The sequence below is a fragment of the Callithrix jacchus genome, chromosome 4 (genome assembly GCF_049354715.1).
Source record: "Callithrix jacchus isolate 240 chromosome 4, calJac240_pri, whole genome shotgun sequence".
Taxonomy (NCBI): domain Eukaryota; kingdom Metazoa; phylum Chordata; class Mammalia; order Primates; family Cebidae; genus Callithrix; species Callithrix jacchus.
The window spans coordinates 57,963,610-57,984,366 of NC_133505.1; the positions used below are offsets into that span (position 1 = coordinate 57,963,610).

At 36.3% G+C, this 20,757-nt stretch overlaps 1 protein-coding gene across 14 annotated transcripts in view; it reads left to right on the forward strand.

The window, feature by feature from the left end:
- Positions 1-20,757, forward strand: part of LOC103795960 (testis anion transporter 1) — a 152,972-nt gene that overhangs the window by 21,505 nt on the left and 110,710 nt on the right. For 3 of the 14 annotated variants that reach the window (XR_013534270.1, XR_013534271.1, XR_013534269.1), the window contains exons 4-6: positions 1,629-1,773; positions 5,447-5,660; positions 10,687-10,854. Coding sequence is in view for 2 of the 14 variants with exons in the window: in XM_078369372.1 (XP_078225498.1) it covers positions 1,629-1,745; positions 5,447-5,475 (146 nt within the window). In the remaining 12 variants the exon portion in view is untranslated. Of the gene's footprint in view, positions 1-1,628; positions 1,774-5,446; positions 5,661-10,686; positions 10,855-16,003; positions 16,411-20,757 lie in introns of those variants that run through there. The other 11 variants (XR_004741833.3, XR_013534277.1, XR_013534279.1 and 8 more) reach the window with 7 other exon arrangements.

Consider the following 20,757-nt stretch of genomic DNA (forward strand, 5'->3'; position numbering starts at 1 on the left):
AAAGCACAACATGTAACAGCAAATAATTTTTTAAAGACCACCCCAAAACTCACCATACCTCTGGTTCAAGGTCTCTTGTGAGATGGCAGTTTATCTCAGAGCTCTGCTGAGGCTGGAGGATCTGCTTCCAGGCTCACTCACGCAGCTGTTGGCAGGCCTGAGTTCCTCCTCATTTTGGCTTCTCCATATTCATAACATGGCAACTGGCAGGACCGACTATGTGTGTTGGGCCCAATACAAAATGAAAGCACAGGGCCCTTAGTTCAATAATTATTCAGAATTTCAAGACAGTGACATCAAAGCATTAAACCAAGTGCAGAGTCCTTCTAAGCCCAGGACTCTGTCTTGACTGTATAGATTACAAACCTTTGAAGTCACCTCTGGCAGTTAGTGACCTGAATGAGAGAAAAACCAAGATGGAAACCAAAGTCGTTTTGCAACCAAATCTCAGAAGTGTCATCAAGTCATTTTTGTTATAGTCTACTTCTTAGAAACAAGTTAGTATACAACAAAGCCACAGCTCATATGAAGAAAAAAAAAAAAAAAGAAAGAAAGAAGTTAGTAAGTCGGTTCCACACTTAAGGGAGAGGAAGTTGTACAAGGGCAAGAACGCCAATTGGCCATTGTGGATCATCTTAGAGACCCTCTACAACAATAGTTTGTGAGATAATCAGGGAAATTTGAACACTGAGTCGATAATGATGCTATTGCAGTTAAATTAGAAGAGTATTATCATTTAGAGACACATACCAAAATATCTACAGATTAAATAATCAAATGCCTTGGATTTGCTTCAAAGTAATATAGGGTGGGAGAGGAAAGGAGACATGGATTGGCTATGGGTTGACCATTGTTGAAGTGGATGCTGGGTAGATATGGAATTCATTATAGTCTATTTTTGTATATGCTTGAAATGTCTTATAAAAAGGAGCCTTGCTTATCTAAGACAATAAATCGGCTAACTAAATTCATACTGAATTTAGATGAGTATGTTGGTATGATGTAAATTGAGGACAGACCCTTAGGGAAGGAAGTATGGGCTTGAAACATCAAAAGCATGATTCTATGCCTGTGAGTCCATTTGCTTCAGAATTTCCAAATTCACACGGTGCTTCTTAGAAAAGAAAGTAAGTAGTAAAGAAGGAGCTGAAGGAAGAGGTTGGAGTGATTGGGCTGTAGAAGAGAACCAACACAAACCAACTTCAAGTCAGTGAAGTGTGATTCTTGCCTTGCTCTCCAGTTTTATCTTCAGCCCTGGAGAATTCCCAGGGCCTTCTTGTGCTAGACTAGGAATAAGGATGGTGCTGCTTTTTGATCTGTTGGAATTAGCGGTCTTACTGCTCTGGTATTTGCTTCACATGTTTAACATTAAGATCCTGCAGTGAAAGATGTTTAAGCCTATGATATTGAATTGAAATGTAAAAGCATATGGCAAAATAGGAAGATAAGCTAGGAATCAAAGAAGACAATAAAAAGTACTAATGAAGGACTCCATGTTTAGAAATACAATCACCACACTCAGGCAGCTACACACATGGATCGTTTTTATTTTAAATGTTCTTTACAGTTTATATTTAAGGTGACTTTTAAAGCCAAGCTACTTTTTCTTAAATTATCTTGCTTTTCAGGCCTGACACTTATTTTGCTGGCAAGGCAACTGATTCCTCCTCTCAACATCGCTTATGCAGCTTTCAGTTCTTCAGTAATTTATGCAATTTTGGGATCATGTCATCAAATGTCCATTGGTGAGTTCAACACTGAAATACACATGCGGTAAATGAAGTTTATATTCTGATCATATACTTATTGCTAAGGAACCCAACATAATGCTATCTTCAAGACAGAAAGAAAGGAAGCAGAAGATAGACATTCTATCCATATAGTTAGTGTTCAGATTATAGAAATAAATACTTCTGGCCGGGCGCGGTGGCTCACGCCTATAATTCCAGCACTTTGGAAGGCCGAGGTGGGTGGCTCACAAGATCAAGAGATCGAGACCATCCTGGTCAATAAGGTGAAACCCCATCTCTACTAAATATACAAAAATTAGCTGGGCATGGTGGTGTGCGCCTGTAGTCCCAGCTACTCAGGAGGCTGAGGCAGGAGAATTGCTTGAACCCAAGAGGCGGAGGTTGCGGTGAGCCAAGATCGTGCCATTGCACTCCAGCCTGGGTAACAAGAGCAAAACTCTGTCTCAAAAAAAAAGAAATAAATATTTCTAGTGTATCATTATTATTGTCACCACCAGAAAACAGGACAGCAAAATGTTTCCCAAAGAAATTAAAGGGGGCCAGGCGCAGTGGCTCATGCCTGTAATCCCAGCACTTTGGGAGGCCGAGGTGGGCAGATCAAGAGGTCAGGAGTTCAAGACCAGTCTGGCCAACATGGCAAAACCCTATCTACAAAAAATTAGCCGGGTATGGTGGCACACACATGTAGTCCCAGCTACTTGGGAGGCTGAGGCAGGATAATTGCTTGAACCCAGGAGGTAGAGGTTGCAGTGAGCCAAGATCACTCCACTGCACTCCAGCCTGGGCAATAGAGCAATACTCTGTCTCAAAAGAAAAAAAAAGAAAAAGAGATTAAAGGGCAGAGGTACCTTCCCTGAGAAATCACCACACACTGGAATCTGACTTCCCTCAACGCAGAAGATCCAGAAATGTTTGTGTCAATACTCCTAGAGTAGATGCTTCTTTCATCTGACCCATAATGACCAACCTCCATGGGCTGACTTGTTTACAGCATGCCAGCTTATCAATTTACAATGAGGTAATGTTGTCACAGCAATGAAAACACTGACATCCATAGGATGAGTACTTCCATTCTCTGAGTCAAAAGTCCATCTACTAATTTATAATTAGAAATAACTGGCCGGGTGCAGTGGCTCATGCCTGTAATCCCAACACTTTGGGAGGCCAACGCAGGTGGATCACAAGGTCAAGAGATCGAGACCATCCTGGCCAACATGGTGAAACCCTGTTCTCTACTAAAAATATTATAAAAAATTAGCTGGGCATAGTGGTGCACACTTGTAATCCCAGCTACTTGGGAAGCTGAGGCAAGAGAATCACTTGAACCTGGGAGGCAAAGGTTGCAGTGAGCCAAGATTACAAGACTGTACTCCAGCCTGGTATTGTACTCTTCTGATGTTCGTGATTTTGCTATTGCATTTTACCCTTTTAAGTAAAAATATTAATTAGCTTGCTAAGAGTCCCAGTTGAAGAGAGGTCATGGAAGGGTGCCACCATCAGGATACAAATAGAATAAACTAATTCCTCTGATGATTCCATAGGCTTCACATTAGATTAATTTACAGGAGAAAATATTGCATGATTCTGCATCAAAGCATAAAGAAAATATTCAACTGGGACATACTGGGCATGGCAATAAATAAATAAACAAACAAACACTACAAAACTTCAAATGGAAAGATCCATGTAATGCAAAAGATGAAGAGTAACATATTTAATGATTGAGAGTTCTTTCTATAATATCTATAACCAGATCTTTCTATCTATAGATCTGGTCAGTAATTTTTTTATTTTAAAATAATGTGTGAAGATTCAATGTACCTGGATAACTTGTTAATAAATAGATTACCAAGTAGAAATAAAGGGGAATTTATCTCTTTTTCCTTTAATAGGTTTTGCTATTTAGTAAAGTACCAAAGAATTATACTAAAATCTGAATTCTTCCTGATCTCTGGGGCTGGGGAGTAATCTGGAAAGGAAACTTGAATGTATGGGTTGGGTGGTGTGGGCTTATTTTAAAAAAGTTTCTCCTAGCAATCCCATTATTGAGTGATTTGGTTTGACTGTATCCCCACCCAAATCTCACCTTGAATTGTAATAATCCCCATGTGTCAATGGCAGGGCCAGGTGGAGATAATTGAATCATGGGGGTGGTCTCCCCCATACTGTTTTCATGTAGTGAGTAAGTTTCATGAGATCTGATGGTTTTATAAATGGGAATTCCCCGGCACAAGCTCTTGTTGCCTGCTGTCATGTAAGATGTGCCTTTGCTTCTCCTTTGCCTCCTGCTATAATTTTTAGGACTCCCCAGCCGTGCTGAACCATGAGTCCATTAAACCTCTTTCCTATAAATTACCCAATCTTGGGTATGTCTTTATTAGCAGTATGACAGATTAATACACTGGCTACATATCCAAAAGAATATAAAACATTCTATGTAAAGACACATCCATGTGTATGTCCATTGCAGCACTATGCACAATAGCAAAGACATGAAATCAACCTAAATGCCTATCAGTGGCAGATTGGATACAGAAAATGTGCTATGTGTACACCATGGAATACTATATAGCCATTAAAAAATGAGATCATATCCTTTATGGGAACATGACTGGAGCTGGAGGCCAATATCCGTAGCAGACTAATGCACAAACAGGAAACCAAATACTGCATGTTCTCACATACAAGTGGGACCTAAATAATGACAACGCATGGATACATAGAGGAGGATACATAGAGGGGAACTTAGAGGCAACATGTAGAGGGAACAACACACAGTGGGGCTCACTGGAGGGTGGAGTGAGGGCAGAAGGGAGAGGACCAGAGAAAATAATCTGCACAACAAACCCCTGTGATGTGAGTTTACCTATATATGGAACCTGTGCATGTACCCCTGAACATAAAATAAAAGTTAAAAAAATTCCTAAATTGATTTTTTTTAACTTCTGAAAGATTAAAGGTCTATTGAATAGGAAGGAAGTGTGAGCTGAATACTTTGAGGGCTTAGGAAGTGTAAACTACAAATCCCCGAAGACGATTGGATTCCCAGAGTGGAAGAGGCATACGGGTTTTAGTATTCATAAGTGATTGGGATATGGGTCCTTTGGAAAACCTCTCCCTGTGATGTCATTACCTTAGCTGGGGATCTGTGCCTGATAACTTGGATTCTATAGCCTCTCAGTATACCATCATGGCCAAGGTTAATGTAGAGAGTAGGAAAGGCCACCTGGACAGACCTAACCTTGGAATGAAACACATGCTTGGGCAAGGGCAAAGCCTACAGGGACTAGACAGCTACCTCAATCTTGAACAGGGCAAACCCTAGCAATATTGTACTATCTAATGGTAGCCTCCTTCCCAACAACTGAGTGATACTAAACTCATTTCCAGCCTCAGAAAGGGAAATTGTGGACTACATTTAAATTTATGTTGTACTTACTTTTAATATTTTTGCCAGCTTTATTAAGGCATAATTTAACTAACTATAGGTACAGTTTACCCATTTTAGTGTCCATTTCTATGAACTTTGACAAACAAAAGAGGTTTTTGTTTGTCAAATTGTGTCACATAGTCACCAACACAATTGGGATATAGAACTGTTTCATACCTTCCAAAATTTCCTCATGTCTTTTGTAATCAACTCCCACACTCACCCTTGGCCCCGGCAACCACTGTTCTGTTTTCTGTCCCTATAGATTTGCCATTTCAGCTGGACTTAATTTAATTTGGATTCTAACGGCGAGAGACAGAGGGATATTATAAATCCCTATCCTTAAGTCAAATAAAACTCAGACACAAATTTGAGCAGATTGCAAAGTCATTTTTACCTGTAAAGTCTTGCAAGTTAATCCAGCCTTCAGAAGAACAAAGACTTTATACTACATGAAGGGCAACTCCCTAAACTATCAAGTAAGTTGTTGGTTGATTCTTTTCATTGGTAGAAAAACTAAATAAAAAGACAGGTGCAGTGGCTCACGCCTGTAATCCCAGCACTCTGGGAGGCCAAGATGGGCGGATCACCTGTGGTTAGGAGTTTGAGACCGGCATGGCCAACATGGTGAAACCCTGTCTCTACTAAAAATACAAAAATTATCTGAGTATGGTGGTGGGTGCCTGTAATCCCAGCTACTCAGGAGGCTGAGGCAGGTGAAGTGCTTGAACCTAGGAGGTGGAGGCTGCAGTGAGCTGAGATTACACCACTACACTCTAGCCCAGGTGACAGAGTGAGATTCTGTCTCCAAAAAATGAATGAATGAATAAATAAATAAATAAGGAAGAAAGAAAAAAGAAAAAAAGAAAAGAAAAAGAAAATGTGAAAAGTTTATTTGAACATCAAAATAATTGTGGGTATCAGAACGATAAATATTATAGGAATCTTGATTAAAATCTGAAAGCATCACTCTCCAATAGGACAAGTCTCCATTTTGTTATAATTATGCCTATATTTCAATCTAAATCCAGAAGTATATGGAAAGTTGTACTTTATAATTACACATACCATCATGCCTCAAAGAAGATTATTATTTTGTAAGCAAACAAATGCAAAGAATCAGATTTATATTATTTCATTTTTGTTACATTGACATGTGACCTCACAAGTGGTTTTCACTTCTTAATCATTACAATGATCTTGCAAAGCATTATAGTTGTACATTTATTGTAGTATCTTTAAGGGTTTGCTGAAATAAAGCAATATGCTAAGTTATTATTACCCATTAATAACAAGTAGATTACTATTGTTTTAGCAAGAGTTCAAGGAAAAGCAACAAGTGAAAATTGATCTAAAGTGCAGCTTTAAATATATATGTGTATATACTTTTTTATATATACAAGCATGCAGACTTAGACGTAATAAATGTTCATTCTAACATTTAATCAACAGGTATGGTCTATATTTTAGATTTTCATTTTATTATTTTTAATGAAAAAGAGGCAAATGGTATGTAAATATTTTGCTATTCCAATAATAATATTTCAAGACATGCCTTAAGGTGAGGCTAAAATTATACCAAACATCCAAAACTTCTACCTCTAAAATTGTTATTAATAGTGAGAATAATTGAAAAAATATTTATCAGGCTTTTATACTATGGCAGGTAGTACTCTAAGTCTCTAATGTGTATAAACTAATATAACCATGTCAACATCCCAATGCTGAGTAACTGTGCAGAGTTCACCATTGTTATCCTCAATGTACACACAAGGAGAGCATGGCACAGTGCAGTTAATTATGTGCCTAAGATCACATAGCTAGACAGCGATGGAGTTAAGACCCAAACTAAGTGATTGGTTACATAACAGGTACTCTAGAGCTCTACTCTTCTCTACCATATATTAGGATACCGTTTTTAATGATTCTGAAATGCTTTCTTTATATCATGAAAAACCTTTAAACTCATCACAAGATAAAATTATATACCATTTAGTTTCTGGTAGTGTTATCCTATTAAAAAATTCCTTGAAAAGTAAGAATTCATGTATAGCTTATGATACATAGACGATTAAATAAATGGTGCTGTGATAGATGGCTAGTCATGTGCAGAAGGATGAAACTTGACCCCTGTTATATACAAAAATTAACTCAAGATGGATTTAAGTGTAAGATCTCAAACTGTAAGACTCCTAGAAGGAAAACTAAGAAAAGCTATTTTGACATTGACCTTGGGAAATAATTTATGGCTAAGTTCTGCAAAGCAATTGCAACAAAAGCAAAAATTGACAAGGGAGACCTAATTAAACTAAAGAGTTTCTGTACAGCAAAATAAACTGTCAACAGAGTAAACAGACAATCTACAGAATGGGAGGGAATATTTGCAAAGTATGTATCTAACAAAGGTCTAATATCCAGAATCTATAAAGAATTTAATTCAACAAAAACCCAAAATAGCCCCATTAAAAAGTGGCAAAGACATGAACAGACATTTCTCAAAAGAAGACATATAAACAGCCAACAAACGTGAAGAAATGCTCAATATCACTAGTCGGAGAAATACAAATCAAAACCACAGTGAGACACCATTTCACACCAGTCAAATAGCTTTCATTAAAAAGTCAAAAAATGACAAATGCTAGCAAAGTTGTGGAAAAAAAGAGAATGCTTATACACTGTTGGTAGGAATGTAAGGTACTTCAGCCACTGTGGAAAGCAGTTTGTTGATTTCTCAAAGAACAGAACTGCCATTCAACCCAGCAATTACTGGGTATATTATACTCAAAGGAAAATAAATCATTTTACCAAAAGACACATGAACTTGTATGTTCATCACAGCACTATTCGCAAGAGCAAAAATGTGTAATCAGCCCCAGTGCCATCAGTGGTCGATTGGATAAGGAAAATGTGGCATATACCATAGAATACTATGTAGCCTTAAAAAAGAGCAGAATCGTGTCCTTTACAGCAACATGAATGTAACTGGAAGCCACTATCCTAAATGAATTAACATAGATAGAAAAAAGCCAAATACTACGTTTTCACTTACAAGTGAGAGCTAAACATTGAGTACTCATGGACATAAAGATGGCAGCAATAGACATTGGGACCTACTGGTGGGAGGGAGGGAGAGGGTTTAGAGTTGAACAACTACGGGGTACTATGATTATGACCTGGGTGATAGGATCAATTGTACTCCAAACCTCAGCATCATGCAAAGTGTCCATGTAACAAACCTGCACATGTACACCCTGAGTCTAAAATAAAAGTTGAAATTATTTTAAAAAGATTTAAAAAGAAAGATCTGGAAGCAGAGTGAACAAAGAAAAGAAGAAAGTGGAGTGCACTATGGTCTCCCACCCTTCCTTCCTCTAATCTTATGCCTTATAAAATGGGAATGATAATAGTTATCTTAAAATAATGCTGAGTGGATTTCAAATATAATGTGTTTAAAAGCACCCTGCCTATTACAAGGAATGTACAAATATTCAGGATGATGATGATGTCACAGAAGCATAAGTGTGAGCATGTAGTCATCTTCATCTAAATCCATGTATATTATCAACCTAATGAGTATATACTCATTTCAGGAGACTCAGAACGGAGAAGGCCCATCAATAACTTTTGAAATCATGTACACAAGTGAGAATGCTAATCAGATGTGACTAATCCTACTAAGAGATGAAGTATACAGTAAAATCAATGTCATTTCTTTTAGGTTATCTTACAAGGTCTCTCTGGAATTAAACTATGATGAACACATTATACGTGGTTGCATAATAAATACTTGCTGAAGATTTAATAGCATTTTTAGAAAGAAGTTAGCAAGGATTAGTTTACCTAATCCTATTGTCTTAAACAGGAGCACTAAGCCTTGAGGGGGATAGAATACTGGGTAGAATATGGTTAAGCAGTCAGGAGTATGGCGAGATTAACAAAGAAATTTATAAGTAATATAACCATGCAAAAATGAGAGATTTATGATCTTGGGATTAGAAGCAGTAGGTAGAAAAAGTGACTAATGTAGAGACTAACGGTGACTGATAAAAGATAATGAAGATAATTTTAAGCTTAAAAAAATAAGCCAAGAAATGTATTTCTATCTCTGTAATTACAGCACAAATTTCAAAAATACAGTAATATGAAGTAGCACAATCCATTAAGAAAATATTTTTAGCTCTCATAATGTTTCATTGATAAAATTTAAATATTCATTTTCAATCCAGTGATCTGTTTGTCTCTTTGATCTCTATTGGTTTACTTACACATGTAGACAACTAAATGCCATGATACTTTCATTCTTATTAATATATGCATATATTTGTTCCTATAGTCACATATCTCATCTCTATATCTTCCATTTCTCTTCAAATATTGATTTTGATATATAGCAATATTGATGGCAAAAGAGAAAGTGACTTTTTTTTCCCCAATGTAAGGATAATTTTTTCTTTTTTTTAAATTATACTTTAAGTTCTGGGGTACATGTGCAGATCATGCAGGTTTGTTACATAGGTATACACGTACCATGGTGGTGGTTTGCTGTATCCATCACCCCATCATCTACATTAGGTATTTCCCCTAATGCTATGCCTCCCTAATCCTCCTTACTTACAACACAAATTCTGGCTGCAGTCCGTGGGGCAGTAACCACATTCAGTGCCTTTATCATAGGGCACAGACATTAAATCTGGCTTATTTCCTCTGCATGGCAATAGAACAAATACATTAAGATAATTATTTTCATATGAATGTTAAATGGTTTTACAACAAAAAAGCACCATGCAGACTGAATTCTTACATGAAATGTACATTGAGCCTTGATTCCAGTGTTTTATGGGAACTGAAATTTGAACTGTTAAATCAAGAAAAGAAGTACAGGATGCTAGAAAAAAATTGTGACTAAAGGATGGAAAAGATTTAACCTATTTATGCCTCAGGTTGCAATTTTTTGAATTTTGCAATCAGACTTTGGAGAATCCTGGAGCAGTAGGATATAAATAACTCCCACATACTTAGCGTTCCGATAATGGAAAACTGGGATTAAATGGATTTAAACTGGTCATATGCCCTTATACAGGTAGTACAAAAAGATCTCCTAATCCATTTAAATCATATATGAATTGAGAAAACAGCTAGTACAGAAAACTGTAATGCTAATTTCTTATGCATTTCTACCGTAAAAGAGGGCAACTTGTCCTAAGCTAACTCAGACTTTACTTTCTCTTAAATGTATTTGTCTCTCCTGTTCCTTCAGAATGAAAATAATAGATGACAGACAAAAATTTGAGGTCCATAAAACTTAGGCCAGTGTTTCATAGAGTGGGGGGCATGTAATACCAGTGTCAGTTGAGATGGTTTTCAGTGGCACACGAATATAGCTTTACATTACCTTGAATCATGAGGACAGTTACTGTCTTTTCATTTAGTTTCCATTCTGTTCAGTCTCCCCTAGAAACAGGATGTTTTTCAATGCTTTAGTCTTGCAAATTCTGTTACCCTCAGAGTGTAAAACCCAAGGCGACTACTCTCCTGGGCCTCTCAGCTGCAGTACAAATGGATTTGTTCTGACAAGACTCCATCTTCACCTATGCAGCTTTCCTGAGCTTTGGAGCCTGGCTTGTAATGAATCCTAGGCTTCTGTTGTCCCTTCCTTCCTATTTGTAAGTAATGGTAAGCCTGCTTCATGTAATTTGTTACATGTATGGGTCTTCTGTCTCATTGGACTCAGACGAGTCGGTAACCAGTGCATAGTGAATCGCTTCACAGTTTCAGTATTTCTGGATTGGACAACAATTTTTTTTTTTTTTTTTTTTGAGACGGAGTTTCGCTCTCATTACCGAGGCTGGAGTGCAATGGCGCGATCTCGGCTCACTCCACCTCCTGGGTTTAGGCAGTTCTCCTGCCTCAGCCTCCGGAGTAGCTGGGATTACAGGCACGCACCACCATGCCCAGCTAATTTTTTGTATTTTTAGTAGAGACGGGGTTTCACCATGTTGACCAGGATGGTCTCGATCTCTTGACCTCGTGATCCACCAGCCTCGGCCTCCCAAAGTGCTGGGATTACAGGCGTGAGCCACCGCGGCCGGCCTGGACAACAATATTTTTAAGCTGTCAGTAATACCCAAAGTGATTTATAGATTCAGTGCAATCCCTATCAAAATCTCGATGATGTTTTTGGCAGAAATAGAAAATAGAAAAATATATCCTAAAATTCATGTAAAATCCCAAGGGACTCTGAATAGTCAAAACAGTCTTCAAAAAGAACAAAGTTGGAGACATCACATTTTCTGATTTCAAAACTTACAAAGCTACAATAATCAAAACAAGGTGGTACTGGCATCAGGAGAGACAAATGGACCAAAGGAAAAGAATACAGAGTTCAGGAATAAGCTCTCACATAGATGACCAAATGATTTCCAATAAGTGTAGCAAGACCATTTAATGGGATAAGGACAATCTTTCAATGAATGGCATTGGGAAAACTGGATATACACATGTGAAAGAATGAAATTGAACCCTTATCCCTATATAAAAATTAACTTAAAATGTAACACCATATAAAACAAACTGAATATAAAAGCTAGAATGGGAAAACTTCCAAGAAAACAGGAGAAAAGTTTCATGACATTCCATTTGGCTATGATATGTATATTTTTGGATGACACCAAAAGCACAGGCAACAAAAAAATAGATAAATTGTAATTCATACAAATTAAACATTTTGTCTATCAAAGAACACCACAAACAGATTTTTTCCCCCCATGGAATGAGAAAAAATAGTGGCAACTCATATCTGATAAAGAATTAGTATCTAGAATATATGAAGAACTCTTAAATCTACAACAGAATCCCAAGCAACCTAATTAAAATATAGGCAAGATTAGACATTACTCCAAAGAAGACACACAGATGGGCAATAAGCACATGAAAAGAGGCTCAATGACACTGATTAGGGAAATGCAAATCAAAATGACAATGAGATACTACTTGATACCTTTTAAGGTAGCTATTATTGAAAAGGATGAAACAAACAAAAACTCAGAAAATACCAAGTGTTGGTAAGAAAGTGGGAAAATTAAAGTACTTGCACATTACTGGTAGGAATGTAAAATGGTGCATCCACTTTGGAAAATAAAAATTTAAAAATGGAATTTTGATATTTTTAATATGACATTTCTTCAAAACTTAAACATGAATTTGTAACATGATCCAGCAATCCCACTGTGGGTATATACTCAAAGAAATGAAACCTGGAATTAGAGCATATATTTGCACACAAATATTCATACCTGCACTGTTTGCAGCAGCCAGTAAGTGGAAACAACTCAAACATCTATTGATGGATGAATGGGTAAGCAGATGTGGTATTAAATACAATGGAATATTATGAAACCTTAAAAAGGAATAAAATTCTGACACTTATTACAGTGTGGATGAACTTGGAGGACATTATGCTTTACTTAAAAAGCCCAGATAATACCATGGAAGCAGGCTGCTGGTGTCACTCAGTTCCTTCAGTTTAGAGATTATTTCTGAAAAAAATGAAATTTTTCAACGAATTGCTGTCTCACATTATGAAAATGTCACCAGCAGTGGAGAAAGAGATTGTGAAACTAAAAAAAAAAAAGTAGACATTTTGCAACTTGAATTTTGCATCAAGATGGCTTCTATAATTCAAAAAAAATTCCTGTGGCATTCTAAATTTGATAGTTTTAAGAATCTTGTTGGAATGGTTTTATCATTCATCACTCATGTGTTTCATATCATTACGACGAATCATTTAAGAACATGTTTCCATTCCAGTAAAAAGAAATGCCTAGTGTTGGCTATTTTCTGACTGTGTTTAGGTTTTTTCCTTTCTTTATATTCTCCTTGTCTTCCTTCGTTCCCTCCATCCTTGTTTACTGCCTGACTGCAATTGTTTTCTTTAAAAAATAAGATAGGCATATTTTGCACAGCAAAAGATTATATTTAACTAAATAAAGTGTTTTGAGACATCATAATTTTAAGGTGGAGTGAATTATCATTTTTAAAAATTACGTATTTTCTATATAATTACTGTATTATGCATTTTACTCTATAAATACTTTATCAAAACCATTCAATGAACTGTTTACAGAAAAATTATGCTGATAAGGTCTGAAAATATGAAATGCACCTTCTTTTAAAATGACATTTAATTTTATTTTAAAGACTGTACATGACCCAAACAAGTGTATTTGTTATTAGAAAAAGTAATAGAAACTATAATGAACTCTTTAAAATATATCAGCCTCTCTGTAAATTTTTTTTTATTATACTTTAACTTCTGGGATACATGTGTACAACATGTATTTTTGTTACATAGATATACAGGTGCCATGGTGGTTTGCTACACCCATCAACCTGTCATCTACATTAGGTGTTTCTCCTAATGCTATCCCTCCCTTAGTCCCCCCAACAGGCCCTAGTATGTGGTATTGCCCTCCCTGTGTCCATTTGTTCTCATTGTTCAACTCCCACTTATAAGTGAGAACATGTGGTGTTTTGTTTTCTGATGTGGATAAATAGGTGGGAGTGTAAATTAGTTCAACCATTGTGGAAAACAATGTGGCAATTCCTCAAATATCTGGAAATAGAAATACCATTTGACCCAGCAATCCCATTACTAGTTAGATACCCAAAGGATCATAAATCTTTCTACTCTAAAGAAACATGAACACATATGTTTATTGCAGCCCTGTTCACAATAGCAAAGACTTGGAACCAACTCAAATGTCCACAAGGACAGACTGGATAAAGAAAAGAAAATGTGGCACATATACACCATGGGATACGAGGCAGCCATAAAAAAGGTTGCATTCTTGCCCTTTGCAGGGATGTGGATGAAGCTGAAAACTATCATTCTCAATAAAATAATTGTTTTTGGCCTTAAAAATTATTTTCTCTTTTTTCTCCAAGGCTCTTTGTTTAGTAGAGAGAATTGTGTTTGGCTATAAGATTGGGTATAAAATTAATTTTGATGTATACTCCAAAGGAGAATTTTACTACTTACAAATTTGAATAGCCAGTTAATGACTTTAATTTTATCCATTGAAAACAAATATGCCTTTTAATAAATTATCTTCCTAGGAGAGAAAATGAAATAGTGCTTAAAATTAAATATATAATTTGAAGAGAATAGATTTTATATTAATCTCTAAGCCTCCATATATTACCACCAGGATTATTTAAACAACAAATTTGATGAAGTTTTCAATTAATATCATCCTTTCTTTGATTCTGCTATTAGTATTAGTGTCCATCATTTATGCAAATGCTATTTATGTTAACTTTATGAATGAAGCAAAATTCCTTGAGCTCCTCTGGAAAGTCAGCATGAGTTGGTCATTTTCTGTTTCTGCAACTGTGTATATATAGCATATGGGATTTTTTTATTTACAACTGCATGTAAAATAAAAATAAAATTAAAAACATTGAATTATTTCCAAAATACTTACTAGGTATTTTAAAACCACAGTTGATTACATTGGCTCAATAGTAATTGCATCTTTTTTTATTCCGATGTACAAGAACTTTGTGTTCTACTGTTTACAATAGTAATGCCATAGGAGCAAAGACTGCAGGTACATCCTGCCTGTTTCTGTTGTTGCTGCCTATTTGGTTAGGGAGATGGGGGTGGGGGGTGGGGAAATACCTGATGGTTCTGAAATCTTTCCTGAGTCCATGTGAGGTAAAAAGATATGGCTTTGCACATCCTGGGACTAGGAAGAGTTTTATCTTTTTCTAATCTCTTCTATCTCAGGTTGGTTTCGGAAACTTTTATTTTGAGCATAAACATGGGGCAGACTAATGTGGTAACATATAGAATTGTCCAGGAGACACTTTAGTTTAAGAATATTCAAGCCATAGACAACCATTCTGCCCCTTGCTGAACTACTAAAGGAAAAAAGTATATACTGAAGTAAAAAATCTCCTCTACAAGTATTAACTTTCTTCTTTTCTTTTCTGAGGATGGTGGGAGAATGCTTTGTGATGTGGCTGCTTAGCTCTGAGTTTTAGAAAGATATTCAGATGAAGCTAAATTCTATGAATTCTCGTTGCCTTTGACTCTCCTTGTGACATGGGATGCGTATTTAATATAGTTATCGCATATATGTGTGCCAAAGCATTTATACCGGAAGACTATCAGAAAAGCTATTTAAAGTTTATGCCCGTATGAGGAAGTTGAGTGTGACAGGTTTGAACACATATGCGTAGAGAGGATAAGGACACATGCGCACGAATGTTCATTGCAGCACTGTTTACAATAGCAAAGACCTGGAATCAACCCTAATGCCCATCGATGAGAGACTGGACAGGGAAAATGTGGCATATATACACCATGGAATATTATGCAGCAATCAAAAACGATGAGTTCGTGTCCTTTGTAGGGACATGGATGAACCTGGAGAACATCATTCTCAGCAAACTGACACAAGAACAGAAAATGAAATACCTCATGTTCTCACTCATAGGCGGGTGTTGAACAATGAGAACACATGGACACAGGGAGGGGAGCACTACACACTGGGGTCTATTGGGGGAAATAGGGGAGGGACAGCAGTGGGTGGGGAGCTGGGGAGCTGGGGAGAGATAGCATGGGGAGAAATGCCAGACATAGATGAAGGGGAGGAAGGCAGCAAATCACACTGCCACGTGTGTACCTATGCAACTATCTTGCGTGTTCTTCACATGTACCCCAAAACCTAAAATGCAATTAAAAAAAAAAAGAAAAGAAATCCTCAGGAGAACAGCAAATATCAGTTAGTTTTAATATTAACTCTTCTTGTTGTTTCAGGTAAGTAATTTCTCTAATTTGTGCCTCAATTTTTTCTCCTGAGAAATCATGACAATTATGTAAAGAGGTAAGCTTTCTTGAATTAAAACTCTTAAGTATCGATTTGAGATTGTACTGGTTTGGGAAGACATGGTTAAGTTAGATAACTTTTCTGAGTTTTAATTTATTTTTAAGCTGAGAATGCTTACATTGTACAAATAAAAAATGTGGGAGATGTTCTATTATTTAATTGTTATAAAATAGGTTGTCAGTAGATGATAATTTTCATTATTTTTTCCACTACACATGTTTAGTGGTCTCAAGAAAATATAGGAGGCTGTAATATATATTAATCTACTTGGAGAACTGGAATTAATATTGGACTGATGTATCAATAATAAAAACTGAGATGTATTTAAATTAATTCATTTATATATGGATGTCATGACTACTCTTACTGGAAACAAGCAACTAACCCAAAATAGCATTTTTTGCCATATTTATGTTGAAACAATACAAACAAAAAAACCAAATCATGTGAAAGGGTGAGTTAGCTGAGCAGTAATTTAGCAGCTGAGTGTATATTAGTATAGCTTCATTGTAAAATGAAGACTCTAAAAATATTAATCATTAGCTGATCACCACCATTTTGAGTATAAAGATATCTCCTTAATATTAAAAATATTCACCAACCTATATACAATATAGTAGTTTTAGGATTTATTGATTGAGAAAATACACAGTAACAAAAAACAAATGAGGGTTCCATTTCACTTTTCAGTGAGTTTGCATTTTAATTATTTTGTCATGGGAGTATATACACAAGTCCTATATCCAAGTCTGTCTTCACTGAGGCTGGGGCTCATTGTTGAATGTATCTAAATTCTATAATTAGAAGCAAAATGAGAAGAGAACTGTTCTGTTTAATTTTTGTACAAATGTAAACCTTTTCTTCCATAGTGCATATAAAGCCATGGAGGGAGATTTGAAGTTTAAAATGTAATAAATTATCTTTTGTTTCTTCATTCATTCTTTCAAAAACTTCTCAGTGAGCCTGTTCTATGAGCCGAGGGGCTGGGGATACAACAGTGAATTAAGACGAAGATGCTATCCTCATGCTATTGCTACTTACAGTTTTATGGGCAAGAAACACAACAAACACACATTTTATAATATAATTTTGCAACCATAGCAACAGAAGCTTAAGGGGTAAGAGAGTGAGGGGGTGTGTGTGTGTGTAAGTGTGTGTATGTATGTGCCAGTGAGAGACAGAATGTATCAAGGAAAGTCTGAGGAGATTATTACCATGTGATCAGGCTATCATGTACGTATTTGGGGAAGGGTATTTCTGGTAGTGATATTAACATGTCCTAAAATAGTAAAGAAATTGTCATGTTAGAGCAACATAAAGAGGACAAACTAGGCTACAGGAGGGTAACCGAGAAAGGGTGATAGGAGGTGAGGTTGAAGATTTAGGTGGGGTTTCATCATCTGGGAACTTGCGGGGCATGACTGTTATCAGACAAGTTTGCCTCAGATGTAAAAGCAGTTATGACAACTCTTGGAAAATAAAATTTTTGCTGCCTAATATTTTCCCACAAGTTTGGCAAATTTAATACAGCTTACTAATGCCTGAATTCACATTTATATATAGGAAGCTATGTGTTATTCTTTTCCTTTTCTTTATATACATTTGGAGAAATGATCTCTTCCTGTTTTTGACTGCCCCTCAGAACATATTATTAATAATTCTCTATTAGTGGTGGGCAGCGGAAATAGTTTCCTATTTTATAAAATTCAGACTTCTGGGGCACTTGAAACAGGAGTTTAACTTGAATTTACTGTTGGTTCCGGTTTCTAGAACCTCAAATTTCTTGTTAGTATGGGGTCCTTTCTTCCACAATCAGAGAAAAATATTAATTAAATATGGGTGTTGAGTCATCATTGTTTATGAAGAATGGAATCGTATCTGGGTGAGATGAAAAGGAAGATATTTAGATGATGACTTTTGTGTGGTCTGAATTTTTACAGAAAAACCCTGCATTCTTTTCCATTTAGAAAAAGATAAACTTACAGTTTCTCATCATTTCAACATCTTCCCTTCTCCTCTCTGCAGGCTCACTTTATCTACTTCTGTGGTTTTAATGTAAAACCTAAAATTTCCTGTTCTGCCATTTCTTTCGAGACCCAGAGTCTTTTGTTTAATTAACTACTGAATATTCTGCAGACAGTTAAAACCTAGGGTATCTAAAATTAAAGTCACTGATTTTCTGTCCCAGAACAGTTTCTGCTCCATATTCCCAGTCATAGCTGATGGCATCCCAGTCCACCTATTCTCCCAAGTTAGAATTCTGAGTCATCCTTTGCTCTGTCTTTTTTCTTTCCCCCTCATCCTCAGGTCACAGCACAATTGTTCTCTTGTAAGGATATTTCTCAAATAGCAACTTGTCTCCTTTCTCATTTACTACTGCCTCTTACCTAAACTTGTGCAATAGCCTCCTGTCCATTTCTTCAAATCTCCCATTCTACTTACTGGTGTAATTATAAAAATACAGTATGGAAATGACTTTTACTTGTTTCTGCTCTCTACAAGATATACAAAAATTACTCAGCATGCCATGCAAGTCTATTTACAATCTTTTAAGTTTGATATCTCGTCTCATAATCTAGGGTCTGACTGCAACAAAATACTTGTCATTCTTCAGATATTTGCTCATGACTCTCTCTCCTATGGTAATGTTACCTTCACTCTCTAAGACACACATAGATCTTTCATTTCCTGGTAAATAAACTGTCTCACACTGTTCAAAATTAAATGTAATTTGTGAGTGTATGAGTTCTTGTTGTTCTCTTGGGACTTGCAGACAGTTAGTTGCCCCTTTCTATATTTCTAAGAATTCTCTCTTCCCTGTCCCTTTCTCCATGTCACATTTTGTTGTTTTTAGCCAACAATATGTCCATTTCTTTTATAAGACAAGAACAGTCTAAGAGCAGGAGCTATTAATATGCCTATCCCATTTATCTTCATGTCTGCAGTACATATCACAATGCCTGCCTTATACCATGGGTTCAATGAATGTTTAGTGACATTAAAAAAGGAGGAAGGAAGGAAGAAGAAAAATGCAAATAAACCTGGGAGAGAACACATGTCTAAAATATTACTCTGAGTATTTTTGGATTCTTTATTGAGAATTTTAGGTTACATAGTAAAAAAATATTGTATTTGGTCTCTTACGACACAAAAGCCCTAGTAGTCAAATACCAGAGAGGAAGGTTTTTATACACAGCTGAAAAAATGGCACAGAGATTACTGGTTTGAAAAGTTGTATATAAACAGCTCCCTCTTCATCATATTGTGCAGTGATGATTATTACTTTGAAGGTTAGTCTGGATAATATTGCTTGAAATCAATTGTGTTCACCTTAGCACATGATCAGAAAAGCCTGTGATTATTATATTAATTTTGAAGCCCTAACCCCATTTAAGTGTGAAGAAACGGAGACAGAGGAGTTGTGAAGCATGTCTGTGTTTCTTATTATTAACATAATTTAATTCAGTGCAAAGCCTAGAGACTTCCAACCCCTATTATCTTTTATAGCTTCTTCTAGAGAAGACTGCCAATTCCCAAACTTTTAACATGGGATACACACCAATAAATTTAACACAGTTGGTTCCATGAGTTAAATTTCCCTCAATGGGGATACTGAAGTTGTACAACTCACTTAGACTAAATCAAGATCTATATTCTTTTATGAATGCTCCATGGACATGATTGTAAAAAATTCATTTTACAGTCCTACAGTGCTTTGACATAAAAAATTACAGTATGAGGGTTTACACTCTTGAAAAACAAGCAAACCAAAAGAAGTGCAAAAACTCTAGGAAAAAATATTCTGAGAGTGGGAATTTGCTTCATGTATCCATAGTTTTTGTTTTAGCCTCCTCCTCCTCCTCCTCCTCCTCCTCCTCCTCCTCCTCCTCCTCCTCCTCCTCCTCCTCCTCCTCCTCCTCCTCCTCCGTGCCTGTCAGCTATTTACCTGAAGTTGAAAAGCAAGTAATAGGAAGAGTTTGGTTTGACATGCTTTTGCCTCTCTTTCTGGTCATGACCCAACAACTGTCTTATTTGTTTACCTGCGTATACTTGTGGTGCTTTTAACCCTAATACCATGGTGCTGTTACCTAGGATTCCCTCATTCTTTTGAATCACAAATTACTACCCATTACTTTCATTTGAAGCTTCCCAGTCTGTAAGCAAACAATCCATAAGATACGATGTTTGGTAACAGATTTACTAAGCTATTTTCGTGTGGACAGAAGTCTTTAACCTAAAAAACATTGCTAATACTGGGATTTATGCACCATGGTAGGTACTTTCTATTGCCATAGCCCTGGTTGAAGTTCTAAAACTTTGCTGCAGTTCATGAGTTCTAGACTGTTTCATATCTTACTGTCTCTAAAATAAAAATATGCTTTATACTCAATAGCATCTCATAGTTTGTCATTTTTTTAAGTGGTAGATAAACTGTTGGGATATCTTACAATGTTACATTATAAGCACCCAGACAATGTGAATCAGAATGATCACTAAGTGCTATGAATCCTACCTAACCGACATCTCTCTTATTAACCATCATCCAGCCTTTCTGAGCATTCTGTCACAGCTAGAGCACTCCCTCATGTTTGGCTTTGACCAGCTAAAATACAACATCATTGAGCTTCCAGCCTTTCTCTCTTCATTGAGTTTTCTTCATTGCTGCTGGACTAAACTTTTGCAA